The sequence below is a fragment of the Doryrhamphus excisus genome, linkage group LG7, assembly GCF_037039965.1.
Source record: "Doryrhamphus excisus strain RoL-2023G ecotype Guam linkage group LG7, RoL_Dexc_Guam_v1.1, whole genome shotgun sequence".
Classification (NCBI taxonomy): domain Eukaryota; kingdom Metazoa; phylum Chordata; class Actinopteri; order Syngnathiformes; family Syngnathidae; genus Doryrhamphus; species Doryrhamphus excisus.
In genome coordinates, this window is record NC_136363.1 from 7486705 (window position 1) to 7507371 (window position 20667).

The 20667-nt window shown below is 43.0% G+C and overlaps 4 protein-coding genes across 6 annotated transcripts; 2 read left to right on the top strand and 2 right to left on the bottom strand.

Moving 5' to 3' along the window:
* The first annotated feature begins 3992 nt into the window (after positions 1 to 3992).
* Positions 3993 to 5982, top strand: LOC131102286 (uncharacterized). The gene is made up of 2 exons (XM_058047856.2): positions 3993 to 4424; positions 5070 to 5982. Exon 2 carries the CDS (start codon positions 5076 to 5078, stop codon positions 5448 to 5450), a length of 375 nt encoding a protein of 124 aa, XP_057903839.1. The 5' UTR covers positions 3993 to 4424; positions 5070 to 5075; the 3' UTR covers positions 5451 to 5982.
* Positions 5983 to 9394: 3412 nt separating this feature from the next.
* wipf3 (WAS/WASL interacting protein family member 3) lies at positions 9395 to 13872 on the top strand. Its single transcript, XM_078791992.1, has 7 exons — positions 9395 to 9880; positions 10095 to 10227; positions 10901 to 11053; positions 11126 to 11764; positions 11915 to 12055; positions 12180 to 12281; positions 12371 to 13872. The coding sequence occupies exons 1-7, from the start codon at positions 9791 to 9793 to the stop codon at positions 12409 to 12411; spliced, it is 1299 nt and encodes a 432-aa protein (XP_078648118.1). The 5' UTR covers positions 9395 to 9790; the 3' UTR covers positions 12412 to 13872.
* Positions 12731 to 15451, bottom strand: LOC131102279 (peptidyl-prolyl cis-trans isomerase FKBP14-like). The gene is made up of 4 exons (XM_058047848.2): positions 15195 to 15451; positions 14683 to 14834; positions 14268 to 14395; positions 12731 to 13472 (listed from the first exon to the last, which is right to left on the bottom strand). The coding sequence occupies exons 1-4, from the start codon at positions 15386 to 15388 to the stop codon at positions 13314 to 13316; spliced, it is 633 nt and encodes a 210-aa protein (XP_057903831.1). The 5' UTR covers positions 15389 to 15451; the 3' UTR covers positions 12731 to 13313.
* A 609-nt stretch (positions 15452 to 16060) lies between these two features.
* LOC131102247 (uncharacterized) lies at positions 16061 to 20620 on the bottom strand. 3 transcript variants are annotated; one of them, XM_058047798.2, is made up of 18 exons: positions 20406 to 20620; positions 19943 to 20067; positions 19761 to 19870; positions 19561 to 19683; positions 19441 to 19485; positions 19339 to 19365; positions 18542 to 18613; positions 18407 to 18469; positions 18308 to 18334; positions 18162 to 18206; positions 18026 to 18061; positions 17880 to 17960; positions 17708 to 17804; positions 17498 to 17622; positions 17300 to 17419; positions 17103 to 17232; positions 16807 to 16909; positions 16061 to 16642 (listed from the first exon to the last, which is right to left on the bottom strand). In XM_058047798.2, the coding sequence occupies exons 2-18, from the start codon at positions 20046 to 20048 to the stop codon at positions 16573 to 16575; spliced, it is 1380 nt and encodes a 459-aa protein (XP_057903781.2). In that variant the 5' UTR covers positions 20049 to 20067; positions 20406 to 20620; the 3' UTR covers positions 16061 to 16572. The 3 variants fall into 3 exon arrangements, with proteins under 3 accessions (XP_057903781.2, XP_057903780.2, XP_057903782.2); XM_058047797.2 differs by having other exon boundaries at positions 17498 to 17637; XM_058047799.2 differs by lacking the exon at positions 19339 to 19365 and having other exon boundaries at positions 17498 to 17637.
* Between the last annotated feature and the right edge of the window lie 47 nt (positions 20621 to 20667).

The window sequence follows — 20667 nt, forward strand, 5'->3', positions numbered from 1 at the left end:
GACTCGCGGGCCGCATTGATATGACAAAATTTACGGGGGGGGGGGCAGACTATATATTTTACACGTAACAGTCCACCTGGTATTATTGTATCTGTAAAATTGTCATGCAATCTGCTATTATTATTTATTATTTTATATTTATATTTAAATATTTTAAAAATAATAAAATATTATAATAATTACAATAAAATTAAAATAATAATTGTTATATTATTATTATGTAAAACATGCAAATATAACAATAATATTATATATAATTAATATAACAATTAGCATTAATATAATAATTATAATAATCATAATAGTTCTACTAATAATTATAATAATCTAATAATAATAATAATTATTATTATTATTATTATTATGTGCTTGTGTCCCTTTTTTCAGGAGCACTTTGTAAACAACAGACCATGTCAAAAAACGAAATTGATAAAACCATCAAAAGGTTGGCTCAGGCCATGATGCCAGGTTGTATGTTGAGTTTAAATGAAATACTTTGGAAAGATTGGGCGGGCCGTATTCAAACACTTGGCGGGCCGGATGTGGCCCCCGGGCCGTAGTTTGCCCACCCCTGTTCTAATATATTGAGAGGCACCTGTATGCTGGTTTAAAGCTACACTCAGTAAACTAAACTATACTAGAATACTAGAATATATTTATTTGATATTGTGAAAAACAATCACTAAGTTTCACTTATTGTGCTTCTAGTGGATGCCACGGGGGTCTTATTTTGACATGTGTGCATGTTGTTGCATTGTTTATTTATTTGGTCTATTTCACCGATGTAATATATGATCTCAAAATGAATTAATGTTGCGCTTTACTTACTTGATTTACTTATATTTGTTATGGCTGTATTGGCCATTGCATCTGAGTGGAAAAAGACAGGTAACCGTCCATTCGGCATGATGACAGTGCAGATTTCTTGGACAGTTATGCAAATCGTGGTGCTGGGAAATGTGCAGCAGCCTTTGTGTAAAAATGAATTGAGTTGTGGCCGCATCATGTGGTAGCTTTATGTGCAGGGTGTGGACATGTGCTCACTATGTGCTCCTTTACCACAACTGATGGTCAAAGCTTTAGCATCATGATGAGCGACCTGGGTGTGAATGGTGAAAAAAGTCAAGCAAAGTCATGGTTCATTTCAGGTTGAATCATTGCAATATAAAAACTATAAGTGCACTTTAATCCCCTGAACAAAAGCTCTAACCACATCTTATGAACTGCAGAAATTCACAATGCAAACCGGCTAAACAATGCAATCCTCAAAATAAACACAACGCAATACATCGAAACTGAAGTCTATTCACAGCAGCAGACGTTGGCCTGCTCCACCCAAAAATATAGAGAGCATTTTAGTCAAAGTTAACACAGAGTCCTCTAATTATTTGCTGTTAATCTTGAGTTGTGAACCACAGGTAGGTCTTCATCGTGTTCCTCGGTGGGGCAGCTGGAAGTAAAACATCTGTAGCAGGACAGTTTGTTTGTGGCTACAGTTCTAAGTCACAGTAGCCACTCACTTCTTTTAGAGGTGTTTTGCAAGCTGACTCTACCAGTCCAACTGGCTGCTTTTGGCATTCGCTCCCATGGTTAGCACACCTCGGTTCAACCTGTTGTACAGTTGTGCACAATGAAAAAAAACTTTTTCAGATTTCGCCTTTGGACAGTGACTGACTTCCATCGGTGTGAACATGTGTTTGCCCCAATCCTGATATGTCATACATAAATGTTTCAGATCATCAAACTAATTTAAAAATGTTATGAAGCCATTTCTAAGGCTTTGGGACTCCAGCAAACCACAGTGACAGCTTTTATAGCGGTGAACCTTCCTAGGAGTGGCCGGCCAAGCAAAATCAAGAGTGCAGCAGCTACTCATCCAAGAGGTCACAAAAGACCCCACAACAACATCCAAACAAGTGCGGGCCTAGTTTTCCTCAGTTAAAGTCAGTGTTCACGACTCCACCATCAGAAAGACACTGGGCAAAAGTGGTCTGCATGGCAGAGTTTCAAGACCAAAACCACTGCTGATCAAAAGGAGTATTAAAGAGCGTCTCAATTTTGCCAGAAAACATCTTGATGATCCGCAAGACCTTTGGTCTGACGAGACAAAAGTTGAACTTCTTTGAACTTGTGTCTTCCATTACATCTGGCGCAAAAGTAACATCGCATTTCAGAAAAAGAACATCATAGCAACAGTAAAATATGGTGGTGGTAGTGTGATGGTCTGTAGTTGTTTTGCTATTTCAGAACCGGATTTCAATTTCTTTGGCCATCTAAAACGTTTAAGTGTGACGAACATGCAACAAAATAAGAAATCAGGAAGGGAGTGAACACTTTTTCATGCCAGTCTAGCTCAAACGCAGGCGTAGCACGGCAACAAGGACGACTCATGAACGTCATCAGACACAAGTGTAGACATTCATTAGGGACACATTACTGCACATTAGCATGTGCAGTATGCACAAGTTCATCATAGATGGAAACACCCTTCACATTTCAGCAACCATTCTTTAAGGGATAATACCTTCAAAATGATGGTTTGTGTGGACAAGGTTCAGGGTTTTGAATGAATTTATTTCAAAAGTCACAAAACAAATCACTTGTTGATTTCGGTCTGCAATGTGCAATCAAGGTGTTTCCTCCAGTCGACTGACTTTTCATATGTGTTGGCAGGATAGAATGTGAAGAGCAGCGGGCCGTGCTGTGCAGTGGACTGATGAAATGACTCAGCAGTCTGGGATGGTTGCAGAGGTGAGGCAGCAGCCCAGCAGGTAGGCCTCTGAGAGCAAAGAAAAGATGACATTCCCTGATAGGCAGCAACCAATACACACAAACATTATGGATGCACAAGATATGGAATTGTGGGAAAGTTGGGAATTTTCCGAGCGTGGACAATGTGATGTGGAAACTTTTTGACTCGTGGGCCGCATTGGGTTGAAAAATTTGTCTCCACATATAGGCGGTCATCAACACAACGACATACTTGCTCACAGTGCAACAAAATGAAAACACATCCACCATAAATCAACTACTACTAAGTGGGTGATAAACAACAAATAATGTCCGCAAAGTATTATGCAATCCAGCCAAAAATGTGACAAATGTTGTAAGAAAGAGTACCACAAGCTACCCAGCATGCCTTGCGGTGGGAATATACTCTTAAGGGTATTTTTTGGCATGGATATTGTGCATAGATTATTATGATATAGATTGATAGACATAGATAATTTGTGTGCCCCCATGGTGCAATAGGTAGGTTACTTTGTGCGTCCTGTGTGTTGACGAGTTGTTGTTTGGATGGCTTTTTTGTACAAGACGCAGATTGCGTCTCACTATTTTAGTGACTCAAGCGTGCCACAGCGTAGCACTGCAAGTCGTGTTGCCGGCTACAGTTTCCATCCCTGAATTAGAGGTATATTCATCTATGATGCAGGCATGCAGTGTGTCTGGTATTTTGGGCTTGCTATGCTATGTTGTGATACATTAACTACCAATCTTTGCATATTTTCGAGTTCTTTCAATTGCACATTCTAATATGCTGAAGGTTTTTAGTGTTGCGTGTGTGTGTAAGTGTTTTAAATGTGTTGTAATAGTTCTCTCTAACCAGCATTTGGGATGATCCAATTACATTTAGTGAGTATAATGTACTTTTGTAGTTAGATATTTCTTTTAAGGTTAGCTTGTTTTGTTATCTATGATGACCCTGAGACATTGTTTTTTATGCACCCAGTCACCCTGTCAGTGCCTACACCTACCAATTAGTCAGTTTTCCTATTTTTAATTGTGCTTACCCAACAAACTGAGTTCTTGGCCTAATTTCAACTTTTGTAGTCTGAGAACGTTTGCTATATTACTTTTAATAACACATAATAATAAGCCTTTATAATGCTACTATGGCATTCAGCTGTTATACAGTACACTGAAATAATAAAGCTTTGCCAATGATGGGCAGGGTCACCAGTGAACAAAAGATTTCTTTTTTTTAATTCCAGCGTTTCATACTCCCATCGCGTGCGTTGCCAGGCAACCAAACCACACCTCGCTTCTCAGCGTCTTAAGCTGGGTGGGGCTCACGTGACCACAAGGCGGCTGCCGGCCAATCAGGAGCGTGTACAGGTGCAACGAGGCGAGAGTTTCGGAGAAGGAAACCTGCTGGTTCAGTCGGCGGAAAGCGACACCTTATACATGTGTCATTGCATGAAAAGAACATTTTGGAACAATTTGTCTCGACCATTGAAACGATCTGAGCGGACTAAACAACGAAAGGAGGAGGAATAAGTTTTTTTTGTTTTAATACGAGAGGAGGCTTCATATGGATACTTCCGCGAACTTTTGAATGATTTCTTCTTTCAAGACTTGGCTTTAAATTTGATCACGATCAAGACTGTTTCATTTTGGTCATCACAAGTGTCCCTGTTGCTCAGGTAAGACATTTATTTACCTTTTAATTCCGTTGTCAATCACAGCTTTGGCTTGCTCTTCTTTTCTCCCGGCTGATGAAACCAGTTTTACAAAGAAGTCTTCACAGATTAGTAGGTGGGAAGTCGCCTGTCAGAAAGAAATTGTCACCGAGCAGGTGACTTAAATCACTGTTGGACTGTTTACAAGTCAAATACAAGTGCATTAGAAGAGCTTTGAAAGCATCACTTCTTATTACTAAGCATCATTACTTCTTATTTTAGACGGATTCACTATACACAGAGGGAAATATTATTATCTAATTGTCAATATATTACTAGTTTGTGCTTGAATCGGCAATTAATGGGTCTTTTAGTCTGAATTAAATTAACTTGCACAATGATCAACTATGATATGATAAAATGGGGGTGTCAAAACTTTGATACAATATATAATATATATATATAATATATCTGAACAAAACATCTTCTCTTGGGTGACAAAGTAAGTTAGTGTTATAATAAATGTCATTAATTAATTCATTTTATTTTTACTGTATGCCGAGAATGAGCTGTGGGCAGAAAATGCCCCCCGATGCGCACACTGGACACCGATGATATAAGATTTACTACTAGTGCCTGATTGTTTCGTGTCCCGCTTTCATCCTGCAGTCAAAGATGGCAGAAAGGGTGAAATGGTGGAAGGCCTTCCTGCCCAAGAAGAAGCCAGGAGGCCCCAAGGACCAAGCATCACCTCACACATACGGTGCAGACTTTGACCCCTTTGCACAAAACGACAAGCCCAAAGACCCCAAGGCCGCCACCGAACCGTCTCCGCCCCAGCAAGAGTCCACCAACGGCTCCTGCCTCCTCAGCGACGAGACCTACGACGACTCCCACCTGGAGTCCCTCTTCAACGAGCAGACTTGCCGTAGAAACATGAAAGTGTCCCGCTCGGGCCGCTTTAAGGAAAAGAGGAGGGTGCGCTCCAGTCTTCCCTTGGAGGACAAAGGCACAGAAAACATGGCGCCGGCGACAGAGGACTTTCGGTGATAGTGATGGAGAGGTGATGGGAGATAGACAAATGACTTCACAAAGGGGAGGAAAAGAAGAGGACTCCATCGTTGAGGTGCACGAAATGTTCTGTAAGTTGGTAGAGATGGTGTTCAGGAAGATGACGAGGAGCGGAAAGGTGACAGGTTCACAGGAATGAGGGAGTGTGGGATTTTTATATTGAGCCCCTTTGCCAGCAATATCTCACCTAGTGTGTGGTGTCCCCTTATAGATTATGTCAAATATTGCCCCGTGTGATTATTCACTTTTATGTATCTTTTTCCAAGAAGGAGGTGCTCATTGTGGCCTTGAGCTATGGTTGTGAAGTTTGGAATGGAAGCAAATTGAGAGCTGCACACTCAATGCATTATGTTGATTTCTGAATGAAGGATGGAACTCCAGACAAGTACGGACTTTGAATGTATCAAAAGCCACTGATGTGGGTGTATTTTTACAATATTCTGTTTACGATCAACCTGTGAATACTCAAATGAAGTGAACCTACGAGCAATAAATCTAATTTTTGCTACCATTGGTTGTGTTGTCTGAAATAGGTCACTTTAAAGGACAACAAAACAAGTAATAATGTGTGTAAGTGTTATTGTTTTTCAGTTAAAGGGAGGAGTGCGCTTGTGTTGCTGCATTCCTGTGTCACTCTCTGCCTAGCAGCATTAATGCTGACGCCACAAAGAACCGGCATTTAAACACTAACAACGTAAACTAAAGGTAAATGGTTTTGTAGCAATTTGATGATCCATCCCATCCAAACATCCACTGGGATTGACCTCGGGTGGGTGGCGGGGCACACACGGGACTGGTTGCCAGCCAATGGCAGGGCACATATATAAACAATCATTCACATTCACACCTTGGAACAATTGAGTCTCCAATTAACACATTTTTAGGAAGTTTTAGGAAGGTTGGAGGAAGCCAAAGTCAAAGTAAACTAACATGCACAGGGGGAACATACAATTGGATTGGAACTAACCACGAGGCCTTCATATAAACTAACTAAAACTAAACAGATTTATTAAAAGAAAAAAAACAATCGTACTATACAAATAGGGCTTTTACAATAATAATAATCCACAGCTATTCATCGTTAATTGTAAGAATTAGTAGAGCTATCCCTACAACTTGTGGTCGAATCACGATTGCTTAGTTTGAACGTGGACAACCGTAGGTGCGTTCCATTTATCGCTCCCACTCGGCTCTGCAAGTGGCGTCCACGTGACGTCTGCAATTACGTACCACCAAACACAAGTGCAAGACAGCGACGGGGATGTAAACTGCTATTGGAACGCAGCCCGAGCTAAGGTGTCATGACGCAGTCTTAACACCAGGGGGTGACGCAAACAAACTTTGGTAATGTAAGGTAACGACAATGTTATCCAATGGTAACTGACATGTATTAAATATTTTTGCCAAGAAGAAACCACACATGTCAACGCCTTGCCAAAAAATACCAGTTTTGCAGAATGAGCTCCCTGAAGCGGACATGCCATGCAAACACACACATTAGATGGTAGCAATCTGTCAACAAATGTCAATATTTACGAAAAGACAACATAAACAATAATAATATAATCTCTATCGCCTATGATTGCCCTCGTAGTGTTCCTTCCAACTTGTTTCCTGCCCCCTTCTGCTAGGTGTGGCATTGCACTGCAAGACTCCTACACTGTGCAGGGATGGGCTAATACTGTAAACTGGTATCGATTCGATACTTAGTAAGAACAGGATCAGCATTATGACATTGATATCGACACTGTATACTTGATATCTTCAATGTGTTTTCAATGGATGCACGAGTTTGTGATTTTTGTTGATGATGATGATAATCGAAATAAAACACAAGAAAAACATATAATATTTAACACATAATAATAAAAAATGTAACAATATCAACAAAATAACAGTCGATGGTGTAAAATAACCAAACAAAATCAAATATGTAAATACACGCAATACATTTGAACAACACGACAAAAAATATCGATCTAATCATTATACTGCCTTGGTATCGAAAATGTCAATGTTAGTATCGGTCCGTCCACATCTACTCCACAGCCGAATAAACTACCAGAGCAATCAATAGAGCATTGTTGAGGACCACAGCTGGAGCGTGGACATAAACAGGAGCAAAATAAACATCTTCTGCAACTTTTTGCCACTTTTTTTCCCCAGGACACCCTGGGGGTTTTGTCTGTTGACAGCCAGGCCGTTCGGTTAAAAATAACTTTGTCATCGCCCCGCTATGAGGTCAGTTTGCTGGCCGCCTTCAAGCTGAGGTCTCTCTGGAAGCAAACAAGCAGGCAGGTGGAGAGCTGAGACTGTACTTTGTGAAGGTAAGTTCAATGACATGGTGGCTGGTTATTTTGCAGTTAAATGTGCGTGTCAGAGAAAGTGATGCAACAGATTGACGAAGGAAAAGACTAAGTATAATAGATGTTAATACCTCTTGACAGGTAAATAGCATTTTCCACAGCGAGTATACTGTATGTTGAATCGTGTTTTGTTGGCCTTTGCCTAACTCCAAAAGGCGTAAACACCAGAAATGGGGTGTAAGGTGCCCCGTTCTCCTTGTTCCTCCTTCACAGTGGTCAGCTTGCATGGTTAAAAGTCCTTGTCACTGGCACAGTGCTTGACACACAGAACTGCTTGACACACATATAACGATAGAAATAGCAACGGGGTGACTGTCTGCCAGTGGCCCAGACGGGAAGTAGGGACTCGAGCACTTTATACACACACAAGTATTGGGACAAATGGTCATTTTTGTCCATTTAGTGAGTTCAGAAGTAGTGTACTACTTTATAGCAGTACTGATTGACTATATGCTGAAAATGAGTCAGCCATTATTGAGGATTCCAGTTGTGGATGCCCCACAGGTACTCAGTGGGGTTGAGGTCTGCAGGCATACTCCCCGCTCCATCACCTTCAAGTCTCTTCGGGTCGGAAAAACAGACATGCTGTCATGTTCTGCCTCGGAAAATCACAGTGCATGTTGGAATTCAGGTTGTTTGTCTATATGTGCCCTGTGATTGGCTGGTCACCAGTCCAGGGTGTACCCCGCCTCTCGCCTAAAAACAGCTGGGATAGGCTCCAGCACCCCCGCGACTCTCGTGAGGAAAAGAGGTAGAAAATGAATGAATGAATGTTGGAATTCATGTTTCCCTAAATCAGGGGTCTCAAACTCAATTTACTTGGGGGCCACTGGAGCTCGGGTCTGGGTTTTCCAAAAAAAACAAAAAAAACGCATTCATTAAAAACACATTTTTTTAAAAAACTTCGCTTTGGTTCCAATTTTCTACAAGAAAAGCTCTGATAAAACATTCCACTATTCTCAAATATCTTACTTTTTATTTTTCTACACAAAATAAGATGAAAACTAAATAAACAAATCAAAAATAAAGAAAATCAATCAATCAGTAATAAATAAATATAATAATAATAATAATAATAAAACGGCAAGTAATTAAAAGTAATTAAATAGCCAAAAACTTTCCACTTCCACACGGATAGGGAGGATAACTATTAACAGTCATTTAACCTTTAACATTAATCAAACGTAATATTTTTTTCTGGATACATGATACCATACAGCATCCATATCAAACTTGCGCGGGCCACACTAACATTAAACTTTCATATCAAGGCGGGGGCCTCAAACTAGTGTCCTGCGGGCCACATTTGGCCCGTGGGCTGTGTGTTTGAGACCCCTGCCCTAAATGAACCGCAGCTCCCCAGTGCCAGCAGCACTCATGCAGCCCCAGACCATGACACAATTACCTACTCACCTGTGTCGGAAGCTACTTAAACAATAATGGTGTGTTGAATTGAATCGTAAATCTCTACTGCTATATGAGCTATACACGACTCATCGGAGGCTAAGTTGAGCGCAGTCCTATTACTTTTGCAAGAAATCTATACGTAAATTATCATTCATGTTAGTGTCATCATTAGTAAGTAAAAGATGTGTGTTATATCATTTTCCTGTGGTGTGTCCTCCATGCTTTTTCTCCTACTTAGCACAAAAGTGCAGTGAATGCCTGCGAGGCGCTGAAGGATGGGAGTCTATTACCTCGCACACAACACACACCATTGTTCCTCTCGCTCTTGAGTACTGGGAAGACAGGGTGTGAATAGGATGGGGGTGTGTTGGATTTCTCCAGAGAGGATGGAGGGCTTTCTGTTTCCTGTTTTGCAGAAAAGCGCTTCCTGTTCGGAGAATGAGGCCAGAGGTCAAGCAATGTGTTTGCTTTACACGGTAGCAGCTTCTGACGACAATGATGTTTTGTTACAGCACTGTCTTCTTCAGGTTTAGGTGAGCTCCAAACATGCCTGTCCCGCCGCCACCGCCGCCGCCGCCGCCGCCTCCACTTGCGCCCCCTCCACCGCCACCCCCTCCCAGTGCTCCACTTCTACACGTAAGAAAGAAGTATCTGTCATGCTGTCAATTACGTTTTCATGATTGTCTCCCTTACTGCGCTTTACACTTGGAGCTTGTGTGCATTATTGATGCAGGTGTACACTTGCGTGTTACGTTTCCAGCACAGGTGTATAGTGTCCATGTGGTAAATGAGCCCTGGATTTATCATATTATGGGATGGACCATTTAGATAGACTGTCTCTGTGTCACAGTGTCCAGTAGAGTCTTCTAAGCCGCAGTCTGGTGGTGGTGGTGGCAGGAATGCTCTGCTAGCTGACATCCAGAAGGGAACCAGGCTCAGGAAAGTCACACAGGTCAATGACCGAAGTGCTCCTGTCGTGGATAGTAAGATATGCTACGAGTATTCCCAATTTTTTGGCTACTTGTTCCATCTGCATTCATTGTCACTGGAGAAGAAGATGAATGCTTTACTTGTGTTGATCACTGGCTGTATTTATGCACACACACATACATACACACACGCACAAGTGCACACTTGAGGAAGGAATGTAGATAAGAATGCAGACAGAATAGAAACCTACTATCCACACTGGCTAACTCAATTGAGGAAACACATTGTATTCCAGCTATCTATTGGTAATATATTATCAGGTGAATATGTTCATTTGCCACACATGAAATAATGTTATTGTCTTATTGAGTCTTACTGAAATATTTCAATATTGAACAAAGCAACAATTGTTCTCAAGCAGAAATCACTCCACACTCTTTATTGCTCTCTGGTTCTACCATATCTTACTTATTGTGTGGAAATATGGGGTAATAACTATAAAAGCATCACCCTCGGCCATCTCTGTGTGGAGTTTGCATGTTCTCCCCGTGCATGCGTGGGTTTTCTCCGGGTACTCCGGTTTCCTCCCACATTCCAAAAACATGCTAGGTTAGTTGGCGACTCCAAATTGTGATGCATTCAATTGTAATCTGATGCATGTTCAAATGAAATAAAACCATTACCATTACTATTACCATTACTGATGCATGTTGTGTTCTCCCTCAGAGCCCAAGACGACATGTGCAGATGTGTCCAGCAGTTTTGGAACCTCTCAGGCTCTATGTGGAGGCATGGCTCCCATGGGGCCATCCTTTGGTGGGCTCTTTGCTGGGGGGTTTCCCACACTCAGGCCTACAGGCCAACGTGACAAGACCCCAGGTTGGTAGAACTATGAAGCAATATCATATTCCATGTGATGTGCTGATTTAAGAGTTATTGTGTGTCTTCAAGTGTCCCGCTCGAGCTCAACAGCCTCTCTCAAGCCGCTGTGGAACACCCCCGCTTTGGTGGACCGTCCGCTCGCTGCCTCTTCTTCGGCCCCACCCTCCCCTACTCATTCTAGCAAGCACCTGGCCCCGCTACTCGCTGCCCCACCCCCTGCCCCACCCTCTGCTCCTCCACCCCCACCGCCACCCCCAGCCTTCCAGGACCGCCCGACCAACAAGCCCCCGCCCCTTCCCTCTTGCCCTCCTCCTCCACCCCCATCTCAGGTCATGAAGCCCACCTGGCTTCCCATCCAGCACCACCAACACACCGCCAACCACCAGCCGCCGACTCCTCCACTGCCTCCACCTTACAACCCCCCTTCTCTCCCAGGGGACCGCTCCTCGGGGTGCTTCTACCCTCTACCGCCCTCCCCAGTTCACTCTGAGTCTGCCAGGTTCCCCATTGTGCGTGACTACAGCTCATTCGGACCTCCACCACCTCCTCCACCTCTTCCGACTTCGTACACCCCCAGCTGTCCAGCCACCCTACCGCCACCCCCACCCAAGATCCCCGCTATCCCCTCACCAGCATTGCGCTTTCTGCCACCATCCTACCCCTGCAACGCTCCAACACGACGGCCCCCTGCCGTGCCCAGAAGTGCAGGTGGGTCCAAGGTGTTTCATATCTTGACTTTGACATATAACCACTGGGCGTTCATGGTGTCATCTGGTAACGTGACTAGGGAGCACCATATCAAATTCTCATGTATTTTTCATGTTAAAGATCACATTTCTCCCCATCCTGTGTGAGCAGGTGCCAGCCGCCTGGCTCCTCCTCCGGCTCCTCCAGCACGTTCCCCGTCCACTGAGCTGTCCAGCCGCATTCCTCCCCCTCCTCCACCGCCTCCTCCTCTGACCCCATCCAATGTCAGGAATGGACACCTGCACAGTCTGGGTGAGAGCGAATGAACATTTGCACTGCGAGTCATTAAACGCATCCCAGTTATTCACAGTACCCCGTTTGAGTGTACAACAATATTGTGGTTGTATAGTAACATGGCCGCACTTTCTCCTTCCAGATGATTTTGAGTCCAAGTTCCAGTTCCACCCCGTAGAAGATTTACCTCCACCGGATGAATTCAAGCCTTTCCCTCGCATTTACCCGAGCAAAGAAAACAGAGGTAAAGCAGCACAGAATGACGCCCTATCCCTATGCTGAAATATTTTCATTCTGTGATGTTTTCTTTCAACTCTCCATCCTCCCCGACAGTAAACCCCGCCCCCCATGGGATCAGGTCACACCTCAGATAGGTTTCATCACCCACACAATTCCTGGATACAAAGGTTAGGAAGCCCATGACAATTACACAAAAAGCCAGGGGGACTTTCAGTTTGGATGCAGGCGCCTTATATGACAGTATGTGACCTCTGACCTTTCCTAGAGTGGAATGTTTTGAATGTGTATGAGAGGAGGGCTCTCCCTTCTCATCCCCAGACAGTGTGTGGTGACAGAGTGACTATTTTTGATACGTTCGAGCATTTCATTATTATACATATATATAAAAATGAGAGTTTCATCTTTCTTACTTTTCAACCATAAGTCTTCCAGATATGGGAATTTGTGGTCAACAGCCAAAGTGTTGTTTGTCAGGCTTTTATAGCAAATACGCTTTTTAAAATGAGTGTTCAAGATAGTCATACACGCATCTGATGAGAAGATGAATAGAAACTACAAATATTTTCATTGTGGAGAAGTACATAAGTGCACTTTGTAAAAATTGTACAATTTCTTTGCTCTTAATGTACTAACTACAAGTTCCTGTGGCAACAGCCCCCTCTGCTGGGCAACTGTGGGATTGTAGTGCTTTTCTGGTCACTTTAATGATCACATTGATTCAAAAAGATAATACATGTGACCTAAACAACAACTTTGCCTGACAGAAATTGAAATATGACTCTCAACAACAGGTATTGATTTGAATATGTCATAATGGACCAGGTCCCTAGGGGAGAACCACAATGTGAGGTTCACGAGGACCAATCAGAGCAATTTATAATGTTCTTCTGAAAAGCTCTTTCCACGCAAGACTACATCACCAAACTGTAACTCCATCCATCTTCACATACCACAAGTGTCACTCACCACACAGATGACCTGAGAGAGTCCTTGAATGCACCACAGCGGTGCACAGTGAACATGAACGAGCACATCTTTACAGTTCATCGTGTTTGTAAGTAAACTCTCTGGAGGATATGAAGCCATCTTTGTTCTCGTCTTCTTTGGCGAAAATGTCCGCCACCATGTTCTCGTGTGCTGTGTCATTGGGAGGGTAGCCATGACGCTCAAACTCCTTCCTCAGGTATTCTTTTACCTGCCAGGACAATAGCCTTTGGTTAGCCTTTAGTTCTTCATTAGTTCCTCAATAACCACTCTAAATGTACAGCAAGTTGCCCAGTAACCACTCATTAGTTCCTCAATAATAACTCTTAATTTATGTGTCTTATTCATTAGTTCATCTTTACTTCTTCATTAGTTTCTCAATAACTACTCTGAATGTATGTGCCTTAATTATTAGTTCCTCAATAACTACTCTAAATGTACAACATGTGCCTTAGTTGCTCAGTAACTACCCCACTCATTAGTTCCTCAATAATGACTCTTAATTTATGTGCCTTATTCATTAGTTTATCTTTAGGTCTTCATTAGTTCCTCAATAACTACTCTGAATGTATGTGCCTTAATCCTTAGTTCTTCAGTAACCACTCTAAATTAACGTGCCTTATTAGTTCCTCTGTAATGACTCATTAGTTCTTCATTAGTTCCTCTATAACTACTGTATATGTATGTGCCTTAGTCATTAGTTCCGCATTAGTTCCTCGGTAACAACTCTAAATGCATGTGCCTTAGTTCCTCAGTAACTACTCGTTAGTTCCTCAATAACTACTCAAAATGTATGTGCCTTAGTCATTAGTTCCTCGTTAGTTCTTCATTAGTTCCATAGTAACTACTCAAAATTGATGTGTCTTAGTTCCTCAGTAACGATTCTCCTGATTAGTTCCTCATTAGTAAATACTGTGTTTTGGTGTCAAGGCTGGACTTTGAGTTGTCTAAAATTATCTAAAACTAGCACACTACAGGACGTTTAAAAAATGTTCAAATCCTTCACCTCATCCTTGGAAAGCTTCCAGTCGTCATTGAGGTCCATCTCCTGAAAGGACTCATGCGACCTCGGCCCGTTTCTGATCTCCAGTACCTCGATGATGAAGGTCAAAGTGCTTTCGGGAGGGATTTTACCTGACCAGGTCAGAAAGCAACGGCTAAACCAGAATGTCTTTGCTTCACTTAAGGAGAATTGAGTGTTAGTTATATTATTTTTACTTGGTATTGTGAATGTTAGGCATAAAAGATAATTGTTGAACGCTCTTACCAGGAAAAAAGCTTAGTAGTAGTGTTCACATGCTCCACGGTAAGAAAGAAATCAGTCCTAAACAAGCATTCAACAACAGAAATGTACATGCAAGACAGAAAAGTAAGTGCAAAAGTAAGATCCCTGCATTTGCATATGGAAGGAGGAGCAGTACCTTTCCCTTCTTTCCCATAAGCCAGGGCAGGAGGTATAATGAGTTTCCGCTTCTCTCCAGCACACATGTTCTGCAGACCTTTATCCCAGCCTTTGATGGCCTCCCTGATGCCCAACGTGAACCACACCGCCTGTTTGTCACCCTCAGCACGGCTGGTGGACACACAAAGGCAATTTCTTTAATTTGATGTATATATATGTATGCATGCAACTTAGTAGTTGGTTGCTGAAAGGTTTAGCATACATGTTTTGCAAAATGTTACAAACAGCTGGACAACCACAATAATAATGTAATCATACCAGACTACACTAAGTAATTTTATACCGGTAATGTGACCTTGGGAGGAATAATGTGGATGATTAAATAACACAACAATGCAAGGTGTTTCCCATCATTATAGCTTTAGTACATTATAGCTTATGACATCCAACCAAATAGTAATATCTGACATTCATGCATTCATACATGACATTCATGTAGACTCCCTCATCACCTTTTTTTGGTCACCCTACCTGTCATGAAACATGGTTCCATTCTCAAAGTAGCCTTGATGGTGTACCAGTAGAATGTCTCCATACTTGGATTTGCGACGACAGAGGAAGGGTTTGTGCAGGACTTCTATCGTGACCTCCGCCTCGGGCAGTGCTCCGCCACAGACGGCCGCTAGCAATGCGGAACACAGCCAGCTCAACACCGACACCAGCATGGCCTCTTGTTACCGGGAAAGTCGCTCTGTTAAAAAGTGAGTACAAAGTGTGCAGATTGAAATACAGTAGCTGAAAACAAGGACGGTATAATTGTATGAAGCGGTCAACTCGGTCACCACTTCCTTAGTATGCCCTGCGCGGATTTGGCCGCCATGATGGTAAGCAGAGTGTACAAACAATTCGTATATACTGTATATATATATATATATATATATTCTCATTGTGTTCAGTAAACATTCATCAATTTCATCAAAGTGTACGCACAGCGTACTTTATTTTATACTCAGCTCAGAGCTACTGAATACATTCTACATTGTTGTCAACGTAGCAACACCCACTTCTCTTGCTCACCATCATGGCGAATTTTCTGCTCCATGGCGTACAGCACTCATTTGTGTTTGAATCGACATTCCTGTTCAATTCTAGTATCCTTGGTTGTAAAACTCGCACACTTCTACGTGGCAGTGACGTTCCATGGCTGTTACAGGAAGTACTCATCTGATTGGTTGCTTTCTCGGAGTGGGCGGATCGATGCAAATACGATCTTATCCACGTATTGGTTCGATAGTGACTGATCAGATTGCTATTTTCCCTTACTCTTCTACAATGTGTTCACATTATTACATTGTCGATATTGTTATATTCTTCACAGTACTTAGACACAAGATGGCCAAAGCTACAGACAAACTTTATTCATGTGCAGTGGCCACATTTTATCATGCTACTATATTGCTCATTTTATGCTCTAAACATTCATTTTTAAAACACTTTGTCTACTATATGTACAACTCTGGTTAAACACATTTACATGCAATAATCAGCATTTCACTTTATAAATATATGCTGTCTAATAAATAAAAACATTCAGTGTACTACCATATAGGCCTGTATGGAAAAAGGCATTTTTCTTTCTCTTGTTATAAAAGAAGTTCAGCTTATGTCTGCAGTAACAGTCAGCAGGTCTCTGCACACAATTATTCCCCCACCAAGGAGCAGATCCCCGAGGCCAGCAAAATAATGATCCAAAAGCTGACTCCTACGCTTCATGTCATGGCACAGAGCAGATCAGAGAACACTCTTTTTCGTGCTCTCTCAGTCCAGCAAGTCATTTTTTGGGGGGGAGGGAATCTGACGTGGAATCCCCCGTGAATGATAGAAAGACAAGTTGCACTGTGTGTTGAGTTCAGGTGAAGTACTTGCAGCCGGTGGAGTCGATGAGGCAGGACTCGGTGCATCTCAGCTGACCAAAGGATCTGGAAGACACACGGGAGGGAGGAAGGTGTTAGCTGTAAGAGCAAGTGGCTGGTAAGTGTATTTTTCACTTAATTCATTTGGAGCCCCGCTGAGATATATGGCGTATTTGCCTGCATTGGCGGCTGTATATGTTGAAATATATGCTGGTGAGATGAGATCTTACCCCGGGAGATAGGATTTGCACGTCTGATAGCCAAAGTCTTTTCCGTCGCACTCCTCCATGCCTTCATGTCGATAACCATCTCCACAGTAGGCCCATTTGCAGTCTGGAAGTAGGACATCAAACAAGACAATGGCAGCGATCCAAGAGGGTGTGTGAAGGAGATATAGTTTGGAGGAGCCTTGGCAATCAGTGCAGACGTTTGTATGCAGACCAAGGATGGTCTTGGTGCTTTTGTTCTGTAGTTACATATACAAACATATACAGGACGCTGTAGAGTGGCTCCACATGCTACTTACTCAGACAAGAATCAGTGACAATTTGGTTTCCATCATCGCACTCTTCTCCGTGCTGGGCCTGCACCTTCCCGTCCCCGCACACACCCACCCTATCTGGAACTTTCTCAGTGGACTGGAACTGCTGAAATGGCTATAAGAGGAATACAAATGCATGGTGGCACATATACACATTCCCATTTAGTCCAGTTATCACTCACTTGTATGGGCTTCCATCCATCTTTATCTCGGAAGTAGAGCACCCTCTGATCCTTCCTGAATGCTATTGCATGATGGAGGTGGAGACGGTCTAGTTCTTCCTCATTGCTGACCACAAATATCTACACACATTAGATGGGTACTGACGCACACATGGTATAATTGTATTAGGGATCAGGTTTACGTTAATGAAGCCTTACTGCAGGGACTTTATCGGGGCTCTCGTCTTCTGTGTAGCTTCCAAAAGGAGCATTATTTGCTCCGAGAAAAGTGTCGCACTCACAACGACCAGGAGGGCCTGGAAGACCCTTCTCACCCTTTTCCCCTGCCAGATAGACACCTGCATAACGGTTTTTACTACAATAAACTGTTATACTGCATAGTCACATGGAGGCTGGTTATGATGTTACCAGCGGCTGATGGACCAGGTGGACCAGGGGGGCCATTTGGACCTGGAATTCCTGGGGGTCCCATGAGTCCAGAGGCTCCAGTGTGGCCTTTGACTCCCTGACCAAACCAGAATTCACCACAAAATCAGAAAACATAATTCAAATAGACGTTCATTTTCTGGGGGGTTTTCACCTGTTTGCCTCTCTTTCCAGGTCGTCCTGTGGGTCCCCTCTTACCAGGAACCCCTGCCTCTCCCTTTGGTCCCTGTTCACCCTATGTGAAGACAATGTAGGTGAGTAATCAGCGTAATTAAGTGGCTTTATATTTGGTTTCTTTACCTTTTGACCCAGCATCCCAGGCAAACCAATGGAACCCTAAATAATGACAGATTGAGGATTTGTTGTAAATGCTAATAGTGCTATTGGTATACATTTAATCAGTATGAATGTGGAAGGAAAAAAAGTCAATACTTACTTTATCACCCTTTAATCCTGGTGTTCCTGGACTTCCGGCATCACCCTTTTCATTAAAAAATGGGAGAAATATCAAATGCTGTTTGTGACTTTACATTGTTAAAACAAACATGTAGGATATTTTCACGTCTATTCTAAGTACCTTACCTTCTCTCCTCTGTGACCAGGCATACCCTTTGCAGTAGTGTAAAAACATCAGGTTAAATACATTTGACAAAGATGTGATCAGGCAGACGTGGGACTCACCTTCATCCCCGGTGGTCCCCTCAGTCCTGGTAATCCCATGAGGCCTGAGTCTCCTTTTTCACCCTAAATAAAAAAAGACAGACAAGTTCAATCAGCAGAGAATCTTGCATCTGGGGTGAAATCCACGACACTAACCATGGGTCCCTCTGGGCCAGGCCACCCTGGGAGTCCTTGTTTACCTGGAAGGCCTGGTGCTCCAGTACGACCCTAAACAAACAAAAAACAAATCACAGATCAAAGTATTGTGTTCATGAATAACATTTGACCTTCATGACCTTCTGTGATTATTGACTCGATTTCAATGACAACCGTTTGCTTCTCTGCAGATCAGTGTGTGAGTGACAGGTAGAAAAGCTCTGACCCGCATTGGGGGGGAAGTGATTTGACATCACTTTGGCTGGGGTGTACATACATCTAACCCCCTAAGATGAGAAACAACACCATGTTATATTTGGGTCAACATTGGAAAAAGCCTCAGTGGTACAAGTGTGGGGATCGGAGAGTGCTCTCATTTGACAGCTTGTCATTAAAACAGCAGCCTGTATAGGGCACAGCGGACCTGCTGCTGCTGTGTTGGGGTGATTTATCATTGCAGTGCAAAAAGCACTTAGGAAGATTAAAGAGCAGAAGTGGATTGCTCAGCAGGACTGGAGTCCATACTACCAAGACTATAATGGAGCCACGCCAAGAAACCAGATGAGGGGAGAAAGAAGAATTATAGGAGTTGAGGAGAGAAAAGCTGGATGGATGCGAGCAAGCTGCTCCCCATGCAGCGTAATGTTGTATGACCCATTTAGCGGCTGCAGAGGACGCTGTGAGTGCATCCATCGACAAGTCGCATCAGATCAGAAAGAGGACAACAGGGAAAGGGATGGCATTATTCCAGGGCCGTGCATGGACAGGCGACATACAGGAGAGGGGGAATGGCTCACCTTTGACCCTGGACGTCCAATCTCTCCCTGAGAAACCAAATGAGGATATATGTAGTGCTTGATATAAAAACACAAGGACATGTGTACATTGAGAAAATGCACCTTTTCCCCTTTTGGTCCTCTTATGCCAGGTAATCCACTATCACCCTGAAAGATGATATGCCATTTATCATTTATAAACACCTGTATCCACATCATTGAGTTTTACAGGGGACTCTTTACCTCCGGACCACGTGGTCCTGGCGGTCCTGGGGGCCCAGTTGAGCACGCTGGTATCACAGGATGTTGATTTTGCTGCTCCTCCCCTCGAAACACTGCTGGCGGCGCGAATATGCTGCTGCCATCCTTCATATACAGTATATTAAACTTACTACCTCAAGCTTTTCATGCAAATGGAGTTTCTTAGCTTGTGTGACACCTACAGGCTCTCCAGGCTTCCAGAGTTGAGGCGGTGGCGGGAAGAGCGGAGGGGGAGGTGGAGACACCAGACAACAGCGGTCGAACTTCACAGGCTCATCTGGCAACTTGAGGTCTGGACATGAAAATAAGCATGGGAAACGACGCATTTCACTTCCTGTTGCCGTGACACATTGAAACGTCTTACCTGAGTAGGGTGCTGTGAAGATGCGGTCCATGAAGGAGTGATGGGACGTGGCCCAAGCAGGACTCAGGAGAATGTGGAAAGATGCTGTAAATATTACTAAGTCCATCCTGATTGCGTATTTTATCCTTTAAAAAGATACAAGTGACACATTTGAAGGGGGTAACTTCATCATCCTATCATGTATCATCTGATAAGGGTGTAATTGTAAATACTTTACATGCCACTGCCCTTGTGTAGTATATAATGCACACTGTTAATTTCATGCATGCACTAATGCAGCTGTAGTGTATCCCCCTTAGAGCTCAATAAACTTATTGCAGCAGAGGCAAGCATGCACTGCAGAGACATCCATGACCTTATTTGATTGACAGCATGTATGACATGAATGACAAATGTTACCCATAATACTAAAGAGAAAGCAATGTCAAACATTGTTTTTTTTAATCCTCGTGATTTCTCTTACCGTCTTCTGCCAACTGTGTGCACGCTGGCTGGCGCCTCTTTCCCCGAAATGAGATACCCGACGAGCCAATAATCTTCCCCGCGCCTTGTTCAAATAATTATGCCAATATTCCCAAAAGAATCCACTGACTAACCAAGGAGCTGAGCATAAACCCCTGCAGATCTGCAAGCACGACTGAAATGACACATTCAGGATGCGACTGGCACTGATGTAGGGCTTGTGATGCCGCAAGTGTCTTTTGTTGGGAAATGGCATCACCTGC